The 17,591-nt window shown below is 46.9% G+C and overlaps 5 protein-coding genes across 5 annotated transcripts; 3 read left to right on the forward strand and 2 right to left on the reverse strand.

Annotated features, from left to right (window-relative positions):
- Positions 1-232: 232 nt before the first annotated feature.
- EDB91DRAFT_1055617 (uncharacterized protein) lies at positions 233-1,802 on the reverse strand (the record flags this gene model as incomplete). Its single annotated transcript, XM_041313937.1, has 3 exons — positions 233-1,245; positions 1,337-1,586; positions 1,659-1,802. Coding segments are annotated over 3 exons (1,407 nt in total), but the record flags the coding sequence as incomplete, so codon positions are not given.
- Positions 1,803-3,371: 1,569 nt separating this feature from the next.
- EDB91DRAFT_1238056 (uncharacterized protein) lies at positions 3,372-4,580 on the forward strand (the record flags this gene model as incomplete). The annotated part of the gene is given in 4 exon segments (XM_041321662.1): positions 3,372-3,430; positions 3,493-3,714; positions 3,766-3,788; positions 3,808-4,580. The coding sequence occupies 4 exon segments, from the start codon at positions 3,372-3,374 to the stop codon at positions 4,578-4,580; spliced, it is 1,077 nt and encodes a 358-aa protein (XP_041175617.1).
- Positions 4,581-6,366: 1,786 nt separating this feature from the next.
- Positions 6,367-8,775, reverse strand: EDB91DRAFT_1055633 (amino acid permease/ SLC12A domain-containing protein; the record flags this gene model as incomplete). The annotated part of the gene is made up of 11 exons (XM_041313940.1): positions 6,367-6,627; positions 6,677-6,971; positions 7,039-7,261; positions 7,317-7,578; positions 7,630-7,736; positions 7,789-7,967; positions 8,125-8,146; positions 8,202-8,290; positions 8,348-8,430; positions 8,489-8,535; positions 8,616-8,775. The coding sequence occupies 11 exons, from the start codon at positions 8,773-8,775 to the stop codon at positions 6,367-6,369; spliced, it is 1,728 nt and encodes a 575-aa protein (XP_041175618.1).
- A 1,551-nt stretch (positions 8,776-10,326) lies between these two features.
- Positions 10,327-12,825, forward strand: EDB91DRAFT_1238058 (uncharacterized protein; the record flags this gene model as incomplete). Its single annotated transcript, XM_041321663.1, has 12 exons — positions 10,327-10,404; positions 10,432-10,513; positions 10,568-10,713; positions 10,764-11,110; positions 11,160-11,236; positions 11,279-11,533; positions 11,586-11,773; positions 11,866-12,070; positions 12,250-12,322; positions 12,359-12,471; positions 12,637-12,653; positions 12,724-12,825. 12 exons carry the CDS (start codon positions 10,327-10,329, stop codon positions 12,823-12,825), a joined length of 1,683 nt encoding a protein of 560 aa, XP_041175619.1.
- Positions 12,826-16,532: 3,707 nt separating this feature from the next.
- On the forward strand, positions 16,533-17,443 carry EDB91DRAFT_1028783 (uncharacterized protein; the record flags this gene model as incomplete). The annotated part of the gene is made up of 5 exons (XM_041312685.1): positions 16,533-16,644; positions 16,695-16,909; positions 17,058-17,112; positions 17,207-17,293; positions 17,343-17,443. Coding segments are annotated over 5 exons (570 nt in total), but the record flags the coding sequence as incomplete, so codon positions are not given.
- Between the last annotated feature and the right edge of the window lie 148 nt (positions 17,444-17,591).

Genomic DNA, 17,591 nt, shown 5'->3' on the forward strand with positions numbered 1-17,591 from the left:
CTTTTGCACATTTGACTTGTAAAGATGGAGTGGAACGATGGTATAAGGTGGAGGTGTGATGAAGATTTCTGCTGGGAGTGTTCATGCTCATCAAATTTATATCTCCACTGTCTGTGGAAGCATGGTGGATGATTGGATCTATGCCAATCATGGTCGACGCTGGCGCGTTCAGACCACACCGCGGCACACGGTACGGCCATGTTGTCCACACTCCAAGCCCATGGCATTTGGATTAAACGTGCGAACCCCCCTGTTGCCTGACCAATGTGAGAACACCTATGTACCCTGATACCTCTTTCCACTTGGTCTTTCGCGCTTTCCGGTCTGAAACCCCTTCCTCGAGCTCGCCGTCGGACCCATCCTCAGAGCTGAGCTCATCATTGAAGTCCAACTCAACATCGATGTTTCTCAAGCACGGCAAGATCGCCGAAAGCGCGACCGCGACTTGCAGTGGTTGCTCGATTGGGGACCACCCGGCGTCAAATGTGGTGATATATGTGTTGCAAACCCCACCCCCTGGATTCTCAGCCGTAGGCGGATCTACCTTCGTAGCATCAAATACCAAAGCGAGGTTCCTGAGATGTGGGCAAGATGACACTACGGTCACAATGCCCTGAAAAGTGATTTTGGGTGGTATCTGCGAGACATAAGTGGTTCCGAGATCAAGGTACTCGAGGTGTGGCCAGGACTTGACGATGGAGCTGAGCGCATCATCATCGAGCAATGACATACAAAAAGATGGAAGATCAACCGTTTTCAGGCAGGAGAAGTGCATGAGAGGAGTAAACGTGCGAAGGTTAAATGCATAATCGACATCGTTGACATGGTTATCCGTGTGGCCATATACTAGGATACGCTCCAGAGTATCACAAAACAGACGATTGTGCAGCGTGTGTAGGGCGCGTTCAACAGCAAGCGCGGTTTCAGCAATGCTGAATTCCAGTGTCAGGTCCCTGCATGGAACAACCCATCCTTTTACCATATGTCCGCTGAAGGTCAAAGTCGACGAGTTGATGGCTAGTATGTCCAGGCTGGAGGTACAAAATTGAGACTGGACGCCTCTGGAACGTCCCGTTACACAGATATCCAATTTTTGAAGGCCAGTGAGACGAGATAGGTGGGACAAGGTTTCGCTACTGAGCATTGTAGTAGTAAGTGATACCTCCCGCAGGTGCGGGAGCCCACATAGAGCTAGCTCCATGACCTGAGGAGATGTGACATGTAGCCCGATGACTTGCAGTTGTGCTGAATACATGCTGAGACTTGATAACAGTGAAAACATGATATTGGTCTTGGTCCAAAAATCTTTTTCCATGAATATCAGCTGGAGACAGACGAGGTTGGGGCTCAGTGGGGCTCAGCAGGTAACGCATGCATGGATGAAGATCACGTGGGCATATTCTGCAGTCGAGTATTCGAAGGTTGGGCACCAACAACGACTGTGAAGAAAAACTCGTCACAGCATAGATGAATTCTGCATCTACACCTCCGAAGGGGTTTAAATGTGTCCTTCCCAGAACCCGTACCCGAGATGCGTATCGCTTGAATACAGACCAATCTGTAGTGGTCACAGGTCTCCGTATGAGCTAACAGTTGCCAAAATGAAACAGTTAGCACGATAGGTTATAAGCGCACCTCAGACAGCAGATAGTACGTACAAGCTTCCTATCACTAGTCATGGTCCATAAATCTCGTGGAAGACAAGTGAAAAGTGGTTCCAAATCCTCCAGCTCAGCCCATAGCACATCTAAAGCCACATCTGTAAAGGAACGGCAGACACAAGAGAGAGCGACTAGAGTCTGAGAAGGTCAGACTCGCGAGAGGCTTCGAAAATGGTGATAGTTAACATCCCCACGTTCCGGATTTGTACGGGAGAAATGGATGTCAGAGAAAATGTGTTTTAGAATCTCTAGAATAAGCAGGCAGGTATGCATGTAGTAGAGTCTTCCGTGCGGTGGTGTGAGTAGCTAACTAATGAGCATCCAGGACGTGTTGTTGTATCGATTTCCTTTTTGGTCAAGGAGGCGAAATTTTTGCGATTGATATTAGTTTTACAAACAGCTGTAACTAGATTATCTTCCCGGAAGTTCCACCAATCATCACAATGCCGAAAAGAGACAGATCACCAGCCACACCAGAGCACGAACTCTCCATCTTCAAGCGCGTCCTCGAGCATCTTGAAACCCTGCCCGGCACAATAGGGTACCATGTGCACACCGAGAGTGACCTCACCTATGCACTCGACAATCTTGCCAGCAGTCCCTTTATATCTTTCATGTTAGACGCAACTGACTTGCGGATACTCGTCAAAGGAGTGCATGCCGCAGGCACATGGATGAAACCTGACGTTGGGCTATTGCAAAAGCATGCAACCCCATCGTGCTCCAGTATGATGTTGAAGTCGTCGGGCAACTCCCTCCATCTGACGAAAGTCTCTCACCGCACACTCCCTTGATAAAGGCTCAAGAACGTTGGGAACGCATTACATTCTACGTCAATACCTGTCCGAATTTGGATCCCAAGTTTATCTAGGCGGTCGTTGACAAAATCAGAGAGTTGCACGATAAAGGTACCGCTACCGTCGCTTTTCCGCTTGTCCACCTCTATCGTAAGGCGAGCGTCAAGAAGGAATACCTCAAGGGAACTGACTCGGCACTTTTCGACGCTCTTGGGAGTCACTTCAACGTTGAGCTCCACCCTGTTCTTATCCGCTCTATTGATAAGGGCGACTACGATGACGTGGAGGACAGGGAGGACACTTACCTCTTATACAAGTATACATCGTGTGAGGGTATGGAAGGTGCTAAATAGGGGTACCGAAAGAGTTAACGACTTCATCTTCCACGTGCCTCTGCGATTGAGCAAATTTCCTTGCAAGAGTGGATGGCACATACGGGGAACGACTTGCAGGACGGCGAGGCGAGGTATCTTGGCGCTGGCATGTTCGTAGAGCCAAAGAGCAATAAGTAGTGTGATCACGATATACAGGGATACTGACTGTAGCAGAAATCTGTATGAATCTGTATGAATGGAGTACTGACTCAGACCTGAGCAGCTGAACTTGAGGTCAATCCTCAAAATCAGAAATTTAGTAGAACTTACATACATGTTGTGTCATTCAACCACCACAACAGTGACTGCCCTGTGAGCCTTCGACCAGCTCTATTCCATTGGCCTCCGAGGACGTATAATTGTAGTGGGCTTCTACCAGAGGAAGCATTGATGGTGAATAACAACTTGAAGCGAACGAGGGAGGTCCAAGATCCTGACGACGGTCAGCACGAAATTTGTTTCTGAATTGTATTCTCAGTCCTCACGTCATAATTTCGCAGAGCATATACCAGCCCACCGGACTAAATTCCCAAGGCAAAATGATGAATCTGTTGTTGGGAGCGCTTTTGACAAAGATACCAAGAGCCATGATGGACTTGTACACTCAGACACTTTGCGTTCAGCTCCACCGAACGAGGACCGCACTCACGACGATATCAGCTCTTTGCTTGACCTTACTTCTTCATGCTCTCAGGATGATATATCCGCTCGTTTTGACTCGATAGCAAGCGCCTTATTATCCGAGTATTATCTCTCAATCGTTCATGGCAGCTCTCAGACGAATTATGAGATCCTCGAGTTAGAATTCTACCTCCAGAAGTCAGGCTGTCACGAGGACCCATTTACTCATGGAAGTGCAGAGCAGGAGCGCAGCGGGCAGTGGTGAGAAATCAACGAATGGTCATCAGACTTAGTTCAAGTTGTTTCTCACAGGTATTTTCACCGTGCACCAAAACGTTCCAATGGAATTGCAAGGCAACCTTTCTACTACCGTGACTGCAGCAGGAGGTTATCGAGGCGGTACACGGAAAGGCCTTGATTTGACACTTGGTGGGCCCGTATGCACCAAAGCGTCTTCTAGCCCAGAGCCTTGCGTCACATCAACAATATTGCGGGGCGGTGCTCTTCTGCGTACCATACGTCGCTGTCACGACCAAAAGGTCATCTCGGGGCCCTCACTCCTTGTCGATGAGGTTTTGCGTGTATGCAGCGCTTCGAACCTCAATGACCTTGTGTCTGTTAAATGGCAAGGGGACATCTCTGCCCTCTCAACCCCAACCCAGCTGAGAAGCACTTGTATGTACTTGCGCAAGCGACCTGCATCGAGCCTTGCGACCTCGCCCGTGCTCCGTTCTCCACGCATTGGACTTGATCTTTCCAACCCGGAAACCAAAGCCAGCCCGACACATCCACGAGTTGTCTTCGTCGGGAAACTGTATCGGTACTTTACTCATCCAGAGCTCCTCGTTGCCAACGGACGTACCCAAACATTCGTGGGAATATACTTGACCCTTGTCGAAGGAAAGAAGTACGCGCTTGGCTCGCTCAAGTTTCGCAACGAACTGAGCAAGCTGACGGGGATGAAAGATACGACTCTCGCAAAATATTTGTCGGACTACCAGCTCGGGTTCGAGAAGGGAAAGCTGGTGAGCTTTGTCGGGGCTTGTGGAAAAGGTGTCTCAGCGTCGGCGTCTGCATATCTTAGAATGATGGGCACGCTGGCAAGGGTGCTACATGAGGCTCCATGAACGACTGTATATAATCAAGTATCTGTAAGTACTACTTCGAGTCCTGCTCTGGCACCACAGCTGACAAAATAGTAATGTAGGAGAAATGATAAATACTTTAACAGATAACAACAACCTGGATTTCATGTGCTTAACAACATGCTCATCTGGCAACAAAAATTAGCATCGACGGAAAGAGGCAACAGAGGAACATCTACCTCCGGTAAAAGCGAACAGCACAATCATGACAAGGTTTATCATACGGCACCATTATTTGCGAAGACATGCTCGCGCACGCTATTTCCGGTTCCTTGCCACGCCGCCCAGCAGCGTCCCAGTGCCTCCAAGTTCGCTCTTTTTGTATCCTCGCCTCGCACTTGTAGATTTGAGACCTAACAGGCCCGGCCTTACGTCTGCATGGACAGACGTAGACGTATTGGGTCTCCGTGATATCGCACATCGCAAGGATGATTTTCAGGTGTTAGGGTGAGCACTGAGAGACGAGTGCGTTTTTAGGTTTTGTGTTTTGTGTGCTGGTGGTCGTATTGTACTTATACCAGATCAGTAGTGCATGCCATAAGGTCCATTGGCCTCCACTGGAGGTACGCGGAGTCACTGGACAAAGGATGCGCATTGACCAATGCACTGTCCACAGGCGGGGCGCATTGTGCCGTATCCATCGGTGGCTCGCCGCCGCCATCACACTTCAATGGGGTCGTTCTCGTATCAATGGGGCGAAGCACAATGGCCAAGGCCCACTGGCAAGCCCGATGATTTGGCAAAAGGTTCGGCAAACTACCTGTGATTTATGTGTAATTGAATTTGCAACATGTGAATATTCAAGTTTGCAGAGTGAATCGAACATTAGTTCCGCCACTGACACCCACATACACCTCGCCTTCCTCACCGACGTCGCTGCCATGCAGTATCTGCTGTGAAGCAGTTTGAAGCCCGATAATTTGGCAAAGGCTCGGCGATGAGCTCAGCTCATCATTCGAATCGAGTTTACAACATATGAATATTCGTATGAATGCTTCAAGCATTAATTCCACCGCCACCCGCATACGTCTATCACCTTCCTCATAAACCTCGTGCTATGCAGTATCTGCTGTGAAGCATTTTGAGTACGAAGGTCTGAAAATAGCTAAAATCTCCTTACGCTAAATCCGACAGTATGCACAGCCATCCAAATGGATCGTAGGACCGGGTACTTCCATTCTGTGTGCCTTGCACAGAGCCTTCCACTTCTCGACATTCTTAACCGACCCGCTTTCTTGAGCTTTCTCGACTCTCTTCTGCCATACGCATATGATTTCGACGTCCTTATCCCTTGAGAGTGTGGACTCGCAGTTGCAACACAAGGTGACGGAAAATGAGCTTTTGCACATTTGACTTGTAAAGATGGAGTGGAACGATGGTATAAGGTGGAGGTTCGATGAAGATTTCTGTTGGGAGTGTTCATGCTCATCAAATTAATTTATATCTCCACTGTCTGTGGAAGCCTGGTGGATCTATGCCAATCATGGTGGACGCTGGCGCGTTCAGACCACACCGCGGCACACGGTACGGCCATGTCGTCCACAGTGGATGTTGTGGCCACGGCCTGGACTGCACTAAAACTGGCACCGACACTAGCCACCGTGACCTGGTGAATGGCTCCGATTTGGAACGTGAAGATTCGGCCCCCGTAAAATAATGAAGACAGTCAGTCTCGCCGGTGACTGACGTTGATAGGTAGACAACCAAGAAGCAATCATGTTCCTGGGGAAATAACCTGAGAAAAGACAAGACAAGCTCCATTCACCGGTCAATAAACATGTTTAGCTGTATAAGATAACCAAGTACGCCATCCCCGGGCTGTCAGAACGGTAGCGCCCTCCTCATTTTTGCTCTCACGGTCTCGGATCATTGCACCTTCGCCAGCTTTCCAAACAGCATCTGTTTCCAGGTCCACCTCGAGCAACGGCACGAAATACTGTCGTATTCCACGCCAAAATCGCTCATAGAGGGTGTAGCCGATGTACAGGACGATGTAGAGGGCGACACCAATGTATGTGGCGGCGACATTCTGCGGTGTGTGCGGTGAGATAAAGGACTTATGGAAGGGCGACGCATACCTTGGCTTCAAACGGCTGTTCTTTGACTGCCGAATATCCTTCCGCAATGAACATGAGTATGGCGAGCACGACGACTCCGGCAGGTAACAAAGGGAAAAAAGGTTGAGTATAAGGCAAATCCGACAGCGAACGCCCCTGAGCTCGATATGCCATGCGAAAACGCAAAGAGATGAGACCGATCGAACCCCACACAAGCAATGCTGATATTCCTGTGAGATTGACCAGCCAAGTGAATACGATTCCCTCTCCCCAGATCGTTGTAAGGAACGTGATGAATGATACTGCGAGCGACATGCTGGTATCAGAAACCGCGTATTGTCAGTATCGGACTCTGCGAGTATCAAGATATAAAGCGGACTCACAGGAGTGCGGGCACAGGAACGCCTCGGCTGTTTACCCAGCCGAAGATGCGAGGGGCCTGACCAGATCTAGCCAATGAGAGAAGCATACGTGAACTCGCATAGAAGCACGAATTTGTAGCGGACAAAACTGCGGTCAAGAGAACGGCATTGACGACATGGGCAGCAGCACCGAATCCAGCGCGCTGGAAGACCACAGTCAGTGGAGACGCTGTCACATCCGAGTCTGATGGAATATCACCGAGATGAGCAGAGAACTGTGCACCATATTCATAACTCACCGTATGCTGCGCTGAGTAGGGTGGGGTCTTGCCAGTTGATGCAGAGTCCGATAGTCAGGATGGTCAAAATGTAGAAAAGGACTATCCGGAAGAATGTAGCTTTGATAGCCCGAGGAACCGTTTTATGCGGTTGAGCTGACTCTCCCGCAGCAACTGCCACAAGCTCGACACCGCCAAAAGAGTAGAAGGCGTAGACAAAAGTCTGAGCGAAATTTTCAAAGCCACCGATGAAAGCTTGGCCGTTATGGAAATTCGACAAACCCTTCATACAATGGAGATGAGTGGTCGTGTTGCTGACGAACAATGTGCTTACGGGTCCAGGATGTCCTTTTACTCCGCCCCAGTCGTAGATCAACCCAACAAAGATGAACACTATAATCATCAGGACCTTAACGAGAGCAAACCAGTACTCAGACTCTCCTGTTGCAGCTCAACGTCAGGAAACCTATCACGCATTTTTAAAATAACGCACCATAAACTCGAACGTGTATCAGTTGAAGTAAGAAAACAGGGACAATGATGGCAAGCGCCCATTCCCAGGCCTGGACTTGCGGTGCCCAATACTGATGAAACGTCCTATCGGCAATGTTCTCGGTGCATGTAAAAATAAGCCAACTTGCCTGTAAGATGATCGCAGCAGCAGTCAGCTCGCTGGCTGACACACCATAATAAACGAGTAAGTCAATCGCCCCTAAGAATGAACCCTGACAGAAGTGATGCTCACGTATTGAAAGACTCCTGCACAAAAATGGATCAAGAATGTCAGACTGGTCGACGAACTTGCAATTTATCTCAGAGACACAAGTACCACTGAAACCAGTAATTCCACCCTGTTCTCAGAAATCTAAGTCAGTACGAGGAAACGTCAGGGTAAAGATACAGTACCTAAAGTAAACCCTAGCGCAGGAGAGACGAATCTAGTACCAAACACGGAGAAAGCGCCGGATACGGGGAACATGGCAGACATTTCCCCCCTCCAATTTGTTTCATTTAGTTCAAACATAATCCATGATGTAATGTTAGAGACATACAGACTAATCACGACGCTGTATACAAAAACCCCGACGATAAAATACGAGAGCAGAGCACTTCCTGGGCCGGCCAACGCGATAGCCTTGGCAAGAGAACCGAAGTGGTAACGAAAGACGCGCTCATACGAGAATGGCACTTACGGATCCAGCGCTCAAGAAAATACCCGTCCCAATAGTCCCTCCGATTGCTGCGTAGATTGCATTTCAGTACAGGATATGATTATCGATACTAGTAAAAGCGGCTGTAGAGCTTTAAACGAACACTCACCGATCATCATCAAGTGTCTGCTCTGCATAGCCCTCTTCGTTTCATTTTCGGCAGACGCATCGCTGGATCCAACAGCGAACCTCTTCCAAACACTAGTCGACCTCTGAGATAAAGCCTCGTTATATGATGGAGTATCCGGAAGCACTTCATCTTTTTCCATATCTTGCATCGAGAAAGATTCTGAAGTAGAATCGTCGTTCCAGGAGGTGTTGGCCCGTAAGTAGTTGCGGCTAGTTGACGAACTCAGTTAGTGGTGCTACACTGCTTAGCTTGATATTATAGTAAAGTTTCGTCTCGCCTCCGGCCGCCTTACCTCGCGTGACGAGTGGTTAAACGGACTTGGAACTGGCTCCTTGGAAGCGAATTTGAATAGAATCTTAAAGCTTTCAAACTCCACCACCTGTGACCTGATCAGGCAAGTATAGTATTGGCCGGAGGTCAAAGCCACCTGAGTGACACCACTTATGTTAATACTTAGTAACGTGAGAATGTACGCATTCACGTTACTAGTTAGAGGCAAAAGTCTATACTGCAGTACTGCAGCACTTACTGCAGCACTCAGCAGTGACTTCGCAGGTATTTTTTTTTCCCCTCGGCTTTATCCGACGATGGCTTATCTGGGCTTATCAGCTGTTATCAGCAAAACCTTATCTAACGCTTTCGGCAATGTGCAGGGCTCGGGTGCCAACTACTCCCGCCGCTGGTGCCGATGTTCCCACAGCCTCTGCTCATCGTCTACAATGATGAGCACGCTTATATCACTCAATCTTGCTCAAACATGAGCGCGTTTTTTGCGCTCCCTTTCTCCTATGGTCCTCCTCTACTATGGTAATGTCTTTCAACTGTTTAGCTATACTCGTGTTGAGTGTTCGTTTACCTTCTGTATTCTGACTAAGCATACTAACTGTTGTCCCTCACCACCATCCCTCACCACCATTGGGAGACAGCGTCCATTCTGCACAAGCTCACAGAAGGTCACAATGACTGTCCTTCGCCATACAGGCCCACAGACCACCTCTGCTGGTCTGATGTGTATACGAGCAGACCGCCTACGAGCTGAGAAAGAGCTCCAACTTCAAGCGCAAGGTGAGTGTATGAATTAGTGTTTCTTTTGTTCTTACAGCGAAGTGTGGGCAGATCAACGTCGCGCACAGCAGGCCGCACTTGCTGCAGAGGCTGCACTGGAAGCCGGGACAAGTTTTGATATGATGGATCAGTCTTTTGATGGTGCTTTTGATGGTGACAGCCATATGCAGCATTCATCGGATGGCAGCGAGGGCAACACGGACACGGACACGGATACAGACACGGACATGGACACAGAGACAGACTGTCCCAGCAACAAGAATCGTTACTCAGTTGAAACCAGGCTACTCTCCGCCTATGCCAGGCTGCAGTTGAACAACAGGTACTGTTGTATTTCTTCTCCTCAGTCTTTCCAGCTGATGGTTACTGTAGCTCGTCAAAGCGCCGTAGTGACCAATGGACACGAGAAGCACGCTATGCCAACATGCACACTTCATGGGGCATGCAGATGCCTGCGCTAATGGACGCATATCTTGCCTGGAAGCATCCAGGTTCACTCAATATCGCTCAAGTTTCGGCTCATAAGTTCCAGGTCACTGCAGTGCAGGTCTTTGGTACGCTTTCTTCATTTTATTTAAGATCGTGTTGCTTACATTTTCTAGAACTAGACCATTTTCACAATATTATGCAACAACACGAAGAAGTTGCAAATGTGTCTCTGTTGCGTGCGGGTTTACTAGGCTGCTCTCCTACTGCACCAACTGTTGCAATCAGCCTATGATGTCTCGAGCTTTATCATCAGCTTCGACGACGGCAATCTTCACTCAGCATCCAGGCATTCACAAAGGTTTTGTGTGCGATACATAATGTATGTTATGTATTGTAAACGACTTACAGCATTCTGATTAACAATTAGGTCAATTAAGCGCAAACATTTCGCGATCAATTTTCAATTGCGTTTGACGTATATCTTGCAATACTTCGCGAGGTTCAGTCCTGGGTGGATATAGCACTTGGCCGCACAGATCCCAACTGGCGCCTTCAACATGGTTGTCCAGCATGCACGTTTGAGGTCAGTGTACTATTTTTTTAAATTATCATTGTCTGATCTATTTTCAACAGCAACCCAATGAATGTCTGCTGTATCCTGCCAGTCTCAAGGCAATGGATGGGAATAACTCCGTGAAATGCATGGCGAATGCTGGTAATGCAGATCGCCGTATCTTTCCCAGCAGGTATATGATTCCCCCCGATCAAGTTGACATGTTCAAGGACGACGTACGGTTACGACCCGGTGAACGCGGAGCCAATCAAAACAATAACGCCACATCATGTACCGACAATTGGAAGGCTGCTAACTCAACCGATGAGAACACTGTGCACGTTTTCGAACAGACTGGTATCTTTCTCTCTGCCTGCCGACATGGAATTGTCCAAACAGTTACCGAGATGCGCCGCAGTGGCGAGCTGTAAGTTTTCAATATGATTTAATATTATGTTATTGATGATTGTTAAAAGCGCTAAATATCCTCTCGCAACAATGAATAAGCTTCTTGATGTCTTCGGTGACAACCAAGCCATCGGTAGCGATATCAGTTGCAGCTTGTCTAAGACACTCGCCGCCAGCTCAATATGAGACAAGGCTGACAATCATAAGCTTTCACTGTCGGTCAATGCATTCCATGGACATGCTCACAATCGCAAATGTCAGTTGCAGTATCACCCCATGTACCTACGTGGCTTCAGACTCGAAGATCTCAAGACTTGCGAACATATTTTTGCAAGCTCGAACACCACAGCATGCCTCATTCGCCACGCGTCACATTTTCATTACGGTCAGTTCCTAGACCTGCATTTTGACCAATGGGACATGGATAGATATTTTGAACTCAGTAAGGTTTCATTGTCTGAGTAATGATCCCGATTGATCTGATTGAAATTTAGGCCGCTTTATTTTCAATAACTACAAACAAGCAGTTACCTTGATCACCGATTTTACCAAAGAACTTGACGCCTACCGCTTATCCTTCCCTGACCAGGCCATGGATTTTGAGACCTGGGTAGCCGAAGAACTCGCGTATCTGGAGTCTGTTGCATTGGAGCCTGCTCGCGACACTCTCGCAGTTGATTATGTGGAAGCGCTGGAGAAACTCGATACGTATTAGTAAGTTTCATTTTTTTCATTTGCGCATGTTTTAAAGTTCACGATCAATCCAGGCAACAGTTCAACTCGTTTAGAACGAACCAGTTTTTGACGTACTTGCCGTCATCATTCACACCTGACTCTGGGTTGAGTGTCACAGCTTCACAAACAACGAAGCAGGCACAAGCAGCTCGGCGTGCAGTGGAGCGCCGTCTTCAAATTCAAATCAACATTGTTGAGGATTTAGAGACTCACCTAGACATCGCTGACCGGTGGATACCTGAAAGTTCAGACTATCGGGAGACACTTGACTATAGCCAATGACGGCGATTCATTTGGGCAGTTGAAGATCTTGAGGGCCTCGTTGTGCAGCATTTATTTGAGTTGTCCAAAGCTAATCTCTCATCAACCGGTACTAACTTAATGTTTATTAATTTATTCTACTAACAAAATCTTTCATCACAGGCTATAAACTTCGAAGACAAATATCTCGAGCCATCGTCAAGCGATCCAGTACAATTTGTACAGCGCTGGACAAGTACAACAAGCTTGCCGTCATGCAAAATCCATGAAGGCCAACCCTACAATATGGCGAGGTTACGTCTTATGCAGCCCTTGGCGAGTTTGAGATCCTCAAACATTCACGACACAATATTCTGACGAAGCCTTGGAGCAATCCCACACATCGTGAGATGGCCATTAAGTATTTTAAGATTCTCTGAGCTCATGAGGAGATCACTTGACTTAATGTTGAAATCCGCCGCCTGCACGCTTGGATCGATGTTGAGGATTCTGACATCAAACGTGTGGCCACCGAGCTCGAGTCAACTAACCTCCCACTTGCGGCGGAAGTTTGGGAGCTATATACAGTGGCTCAAAAAAACTGTCCACATGTTTGTGCTATTTTCACTATTTACATTATTGTATATGAATGGACAGGTAGACCAGGGATATGCCAGTGGGGTACTCTGTAGTACTCCTTTGGGGCATGAATTTGAGCCCTTGCCCATGGGAATTTATGGTAATGTGGTGGCACTATAAGCCTTACAAAATGATGACTCATGTGGACAGTTTTTTGACCCTAGATTAAAATTATATAAATCATTAGTTATGACACCATAAAGTCATGCCACTATTAAATAAATTATGAAGTGGTGTCATTATGACATTATTAAACCTATCTCTAAGTATATAATGAAGTGTGTCCCATATATCATAGTCATAATCACCATGAAAACCATCTCCTCTGCTCAAAGGGATAATATCCTTTCTCTGTCTACTACTGGCCTCTCTACTTGTCAAATAGCCTCTAGAACTGGTTTATGTAAGTCTACTGTAGCCAACCTCATCAAAGAATGTCACCCAGACAAGGAAAACTCCAGTGGAGGTCGTCCATCCAAACTCACCTCTACTGATAGGAGGGTCATTATCCAACATATCACCACAGGAAAGGCTGATAATGCCATCCAAGTCACTCATCATATCAATTCCATCATTCCTACTCCAATTTCTTCACAAACAGTGAGGAATGTCCTTAAGGAAGCCAATCTTAGGGCTGTAACAAAGAAGAAAAAGCCTCTTCTTTCCATCACTCATAGGAAGAGAAGACTAGCCTTTGCCCTAGCCCATCAAAACTGGACTGTAGAGGACTGGAAGCAGGTCATAAGGTCAGATGAGACTAAACTCAATAGAATTGGGTCAGATGGGAAGGTACATGTGTGGAAAAAGAAGGTGGGCCCTCTTACAGACAGAGAGATTAATGGAACTCTCAAGTTTGGAGGAGGTTCTTTAATGGTATGGGGATGTATGGGGTGGAATGGTGTGGGATTGCTTGCAGAAGTTGAGGGGAGGATGGATGCTGAGCAGTATATGGATATCCTCCATTATCTGCCTTTCCTGTGGTGATATGTTGGATAATGACCCTCCTATCAGTAGAGGTGAGTTTGGATGGACGACCTCCACTGGAGTTTTCCTTGTCTGGGTGACATTCTTTGATGAGGTTGGCTACAGTAGACTTACATAAACCAGTTCTAGAGGCTATTTGACAAGTAGAGAGGCCAGTAGTAGACAGAGAAAGGATATTATCCCTTTGAGCAGAGGAGATGGTTTTCATGGTGATTATGACTATGATATATGGGACACACTTCATTATATACTTAGAGATAGGTTTAATAATGTCATAATGACACCACTTCATAATTTATTTAATAGTGGCATGACTTTATGGTGTCATAACTAATGATTTATATAATTTTAATCTAGGGTCAAAAAACTGTCCACATGAGTCATCATTTTGTAAGGCTTATAGTGCCACCACATTACCATAAATTCCCATGGGCAAGGGCTCAAATTCATGCCCCAAAGGAGTACTACAGAGTACCCCACTGGCATATCCCTGGTCTACCTGTCCATTCATATACAATAATGTAAATAGTGAAAATAGCACAAACATGTGGACAGTTTTTTGAGCCACTGTAATTGGCAGCGGAGGGTCAATGATGTGCATCGTGCTCGCATCAATCGATTATATTCACTTGAAGGATTTACCGGTTGTGTTCCTTCTGACATGATCGCAGCAGATGTCTCATTGGACGTAGATGAAGTTGCAGCAGAGATGATTGACGATGAATCAGAAGGAGACGAGGCGGCACACTTTGAGTTATGTATTCAACAGATGTCATTGTAGTACTTTTGCGAATTTGAGGATTGTTCAATGTGACGTGATGGTACGCACTCGAGATAATTAAGCCAATCGATCCCAATAACACCAGTCTTTCCTATCTTACAGAGGCCGCTGCTTTCTGAAAGATATGTATGTATTGTATTAGTAGGATGAGTTGTAAGTGTACAATTACGAAGATCTTACATTGATTGACTCCGGAGTGTAGTCACATGTACAGTGATCTTAGATTGATGTGACAGACTCCCATACACCACGTTGTAACAACATGTGTGCATTTACTCAATACCTGCCTCATTTCTCATTTCTGACTTCACTCTGCACTTTGCTTTAAAGAGACTCGCAAACTTCCCAGCCTTCAAAACCAACTTTGTGGATGCCTTATTGCTCTCACTTTCAGATTCTCTGTTATTTTCTGCAATCGTGCAGCTTTCACTATGCCTACTTCAAACTCCACATTCACCACAGAATCAAGCGCTCTGGATGGTCATTTGCCTCGGCCAATCCACCGCCTTCACTATTTAGACCTTGCAGTTGACGCTGATGATGATGCACTGGTATGTATCTTTCTTTTTGTCTCTGGGGGTCGTGTGCACTTACTGTTGATTCAGCATGACTTTATATGTATTCAGTTTCATGCAACATTCGATTTCGAACGGCCGGCAAAACATAGGTACAAACGAGGGCCTCGTGGACGCAAGATGGTCGCTATCAAATCTCCAGACATCACTCTTAAAGCTACTGTATCTCATCCGCCAACCTGCGAGCTCGCCAATGCCATGAGTAACATCACTACTACTCTTCTTGACCATTCGCTTCCTGGGATTCGTGACTCCTGGTTTCCAAAGAACTGTTGGAAGACGGTTGATCTGCCTACCAGACTACGACAGAGTAAGTTTTTTCGCATCATCACCAACTGATTCTCATATCTTTCTCGCAGATGTTACTGTGACAGGCCCGACGACCAATGGTATAGCAGATGCGGATGCTACCACGACGGACCTGACGTCGCCAGCTGTTTTGAAAGAGCATCCTGCCCCCAATATCACTTGTAAGTCGTTATCAATGGCTGTCAATTGTTATCTGATTCCATCATCTGGCGTTTGTGCCCACTTAGCTGACACCGGGTGCAATGCCCGGCAGATCACTACTAAAATCAGATCTCTTAATGATGGTATGTGTGTATTGCTTCCATTTTATTGTGACAGGGTCGCTCAAATATCATTCTTAGGCACCAAAGAGCTCACGCCGGTGAACACCCCTCCTTGTGTTTATACTAGAAACACCACTGGTAGCTCGTCTCGCTCAATGTTGGATGATGCATTGGGCCCCGGCACAATGGCAGAAAGTCATGTCGGATTTTTGGCTCCTGGTGACCCAGTCATCAGAACTCCGAGCATTGGTTTGAATGGCTGTGTCAGTACCCCAAACACTCCCAACTTCGAGGCAGTGCGGGCTGTCCTTGCTTCGTACAATCTTCCGCATGGAGTTGTCCGCGAAATTCATTCTTGTGTTCTTCAAAGGCAAGGCTTTGAGGAAATGCAGTGGCCATACATTCTTGACGAGAACTTGGTGTTTGAGCCTAAAAAATCTGCTCTTTTGCTCGCCATGTACAATCTAGGTGAGTCTTGGGTTTCGGCAAATGAGCTCATGACTGAAGCAATTTTCTAGTGTCTTAGGTACATTTTGTAACGGCATTGTATGCTAGAATTTCATGCTAGTATAAATCTTCTTTGCGGACTGTATTTTCGAGCAAGGGTCGCCACCATCTAATATATAATCCTCCATGTAAGTCTTAAATTTCTTAAATTTTGTTACTTTTGCTTCGCTATTCACTTGGTCATGGCACGCGGAAATACAAACAAAGTCAAGAAAGCACGGCCCCAGCTCACAACGTCTCAGAAGTCTGCGCATTGTGAGAAGTTCACCGCACTCACTGATGACGTGAACGATGCCCGCGCAGACTACATGGACAAGGTTCAAGTCCTTGCCAAGAAACATGGCCGGTGAGACCTTCTGTTATGAGTTATAAGGACATGCTCAACGGACGCTACTTAGGTCTGAGCATTGGACGCGACGTCAACTGTTCCTTGGGGGTCAGACAGTTTGCCATCGTCGGCGTCCAAATGCATGGAACGTGTTCGTTCGTCAACGACTCAATGATATAAATGAAGGTACGTGTCTCTATCACACAATGTTGTGTCTGTACTAAATTTCAGCTCCTTGCCAGGCCTATCGAAGGGTGACCGTTGGAAACTTACGGAGTTCATCGACTCTCACAATGAAACTCTGTGCGTCGACTATGCAAGACTCTCCCGCGCTCAAAAGAATGCTCTTGAGGTTGAGATCATGAAGATGCGTGCCTCCAAGCAATGCATGGTCCGTGATAACCCGAAGGCAGTCCAGCGTGACATGCAGGCCACTTTTGCTGCTATGGACCAAGAGGTACTTTCTGGTTTTCTTCCCTGCTCATTTTCTTATAGGTATATACTTTAGTGGACAGCTATTTGCTCCCGCCTCGGTGTCGAAGGCTTCTATGTGGCTGTCCGTGGTGGGATCGAGGACCTTAGCGGTCCCAAGCTTTTTTTTTCAGACAAGGCCAAGAAGTTTGTGCGAGCCGTTCTGGATCTTGAGCCTCGGCGCCTGGCGTTAAAACTGGAAGCATTTGCTGTCTCTGGCCTTGGTACATTTCTATACTCTAGCTAATCTGATTTTTTTTGACGATATTCTACTGGCCGGTAGCTGAGGATGTATCTGCTATGTCAACCCAGAAAAAATCCCTCAACAAGCTAATTAGCGAGTGTCAGACGCACATCCAAGATGAGCTTGGTGAGCATTATCTCTACAGAGTTTTCTTGTTGCTGATGTGGATGCACAGACTTTATCATGCGTGAAAACAAACTCGCTGACCACATGAAAATGAACTATAACAACTATGAGCATGCTATTGTTGAACATCACAGTGTGGTGCTTGATGGTTGGCCATCTGAACTTCTGCCGATCCAGAATCCCTCTCGTATTGGTGGACGCAAGTCAGTACAATTGTTGCTCAATGCACTCATCAAAGGGACCTGTAAGTGGACGAAGCTGACGGAGGAAGAGCTTGCGGACAGAATTACTAGAAACC

Source organism: Suillus paluster (assembly GCF_016628075.1).
Source record: "Suillus paluster strain FC165 chromosome Unknown EDB91scaffold_39, whole genome shotgun sequence".
Lineage (NCBI taxonomy): Eukaryota > Fungi > Basidiomycota > Agaricomycetes > Boletales > Suillaceae > Suillus > Suillus paluster.